The sequence below is a fragment of the Rhinatrema bivittatum genome, chromosome 5 (assembly GCF_901001135.1).
Source record: "Rhinatrema bivittatum chromosome 5, aRhiBiv1.1, whole genome shotgun sequence".
NCBI classification, from domain to species: domain Eukaryota; kingdom Metazoa; phylum Chordata; class Amphibia; order Gymnophiona; family Rhinatrematidae; genus Rhinatrema; species Rhinatrema bivittatum.
This window is the reverse complement of record NC_042619.1, coordinates 6,426,373-6,428,944: the sequence shown is the minus strand read 5'-3', so window position 1 is coordinate 6,428,944 and position 2,572 is coordinate 6,426,373. Positions and strand designations below refer to the sequence as shown.

Here is a 2,572-nt window from a genome sequence, read left to right as displayed (position 1 = left end):
TTGATTGGTGGCCTGAAACACCCTTCACTTTGCTGGCAAGAAAATTAGCCAAGTAAGTTGTCCAGCTGGTCTACGGCCAGGCCAACAGGTGAGCGGTCCATTCAAAGTTCTTTAGAAAATCCTCCGGATCCCTTCATCCCTTCATCTTAAATACAATACATGAAGGTGAAGGTTCCTAAGGTATTAAATACAATGCATGAAGGTGAAGGTTCCTGAAGTATTATGGATATAGCCAATTGCAGGGTCTCAGCTAATTGAGTTAAGACTGCCCCTTGTTGCGTTAATTGATCATGAAGCCACTGCTCTTTATCTATTTGTGTTTGTACAGTGTTTTGCAGCTATTGCTTTCCTGTGGCCAGGACCTGTATTACCTGCTCCATTTTATCTCCGTTTGGTGCCAGCTCCCAAACCGATAACTCACGTGAGGCAGAGAAAACAAAAAACACCTGCTGGCCTGTCCGGCCCTAACTTACTATTTGACCCCTGACTGCCCAGGCGGGGATAGACCCCTTGGCCTGCTGTACTAGAAATTGAAGTCAGAAGGCCCCAGAAAAGAAAACTCTGCAAGATTTCTTTTTCTTCTTTGAGGCTGCGAGTTTTTATTTGTGTTTCCCACTTAAGCAAAAAAAAAAAAAATCTCTGAACTGACACTACATGTAGCATTCTGCCTTAAGGAGGACTGGGTTAAAACCTTGAACCAGTCTCTTTAAGGTAGAGTGAGGGAGTTGCATTATACTCCATCACATAGCTATCAAAATTTTCCTTTTCATTACAAAGTCCCTGTGGACATGTAGAATGTGTTGCTTCTACAGTTGATATCATCAAACCATAGAACAGCCACTATCCATCAAGATCAAGAAAACTGCCTGGAGAGAATCCTTTTCTGGCACAGCATTTTAAGGACGGCTTTCTGAATCTCTTTCGTTTTCACACTGTACACAGTTGGGTTCATCACTGGGGGTAGAAGAAAATGAACATAAGCCATCAGAGCTGTCATGCTGGGATCCCTTTTGTTGAGGAAGCGGTGGATCATGGTCAAGCCCATTAGAGGTGTGTAAAACAAAAGGACTGCACAGATGTGGGACACACAGCTGCCCATGACCTTGAGCTGCTCTTCCCGTGATGCAATCTTGAAGACGGTTTTGATGATCATGACATAAGACAGGAAAATAAATAGTGAGTCTATTCCAAAAGTGCTCAGAACAATGAACAAACCATAGATGCTATTGATTCTAGTACTGGAACAGGAGAGAGTTATTAGTTCAGAATGTATACAAAAAGCATGAGAAAGTTCATTAACTCCACAGTACCTCAACCTTTTAAGAAGAAAGGGGAGTGGAAAATGAAGGCCCGCACTCCTGAATACAGTGGCAAATCCAATTTTTACTATGACTGGGCCGGTTAGGATGGAGGCATATCTCAGAGGGTTACAGATGGCAATAAAGCGATCAAAGGCCATGGCCAAGAGTACTGAGGACTCCATGACGGAGAAGGTATGAATGAAGAACAGCTGACTGAAACAGGCATCGGGGCTAAGAAACCTGGAGTTAAACCAAAAGATGCTGAGCATTGTAGGCAATGTGGCTAAGGACAAGCCCAGGTCAGTGATAGCAAGCAGAGAGAGGAGGAGATACATGGGAGTGTGCAGATGTGGCTCTGTCTTGACAACAAACAGGATGGTACAATTCCCTACAAAAGACATCACGTACAAGAGGCTTACAGGGAAGGAGATCCAGTCATGACCATGGTCCAAGCCTGGAATCCGTGTCAAGAGAAAGCTAGGGGCCTCTGAGTCATTTCCATTGACAGCTGACATGCTCAAGCTCCAAACTTCTAATCAGCTTCAAGATGTTTCCTTAACTGAAAAAAATCAAAGGTGTCAGTGATATTAAAAAATATAACCTTTCATGAAGCACAAATGCATACAAGTCCACAAGATATATACAAAAGACAATTTTGTTTACTATGTACACATAGGGCCGGATTTTCAAAGGGTTACGCGTGTAAATCCGCGTGAATCCCGGCGACGTGTGTAAAGGCCCAGGATGCGTGTAAGTCCCGGTGTTTGCAAACAGGGGCAGTCCAGGGGCAGGGAGGGGGTGGGGCAGTCCGGGCTGAAGTAAGTTTTGTAACAAAAAAAAGAAGACGAAAAAGGTATGGGGGAAAGGGCGGGGGAGGTAGAGGAAGGGAAGGGAAGGAAAGGTGGGATAGGGGGGAGGGAAGTTCCCTCCGAGGCCACTCCGATTTCAGAGCAGCCTGGGAGGGAATGGGGGAAGGCAGCGGGCTCGGAGCGGGCTCGGCACACAAGGTGCACAAGTTATAAAATCACGCGTACCTTTTAAAATCTACCCCATAGCAAATAACCCTTGTCAAACAAGGGTGCTTCACTTCAGCCTCTCCGGGGGCTCTGGATCCCGAACCCATGCAGGTGGGCCAGGGGCCTATCTCTCAGGAAGAAAGGAGACGACATCGGCCCCTGGGCCTGTGCTTGTATTGCGCTGGCAAGGGCCATTTCCTTGCCGACTGTAGCGAGTATCCAGGAAACGCTCTGACCTAGGGGCAGTCGAGGAGC

At 46.3% G+C, this 2,572-nt stretch overlaps 1 protein-coding gene across 1 annotated transcript; it reads right to left on the bottom strand.

Moving 5' to 3' along the window:
• Positions 1–853: 853 nt before the first annotated feature.
• Positions 854–1,816, bottom strand: LOC115091583 (olfactory receptor 51G2-like). Its single transcript, XM_029601762.1, has one exon. The coding sequence runs from the start codon at positions 1,814–1,816 to the stop codon at positions 854–856; it is 963 nt and encodes a 320-aa protein (XP_029457622.1).
• Positions 1,817–2,572: the final 756 nt, after the last annotated feature.

Coding starts and splice junctions, on each gene's coding strand:
- LOC115091583 (XM_029601762.1), bottom strand. CDS start 1,816: ATGTCAGCTGTCAATGGAAATGACTCAGAGGCCCCTAGCTTTCTCTTG.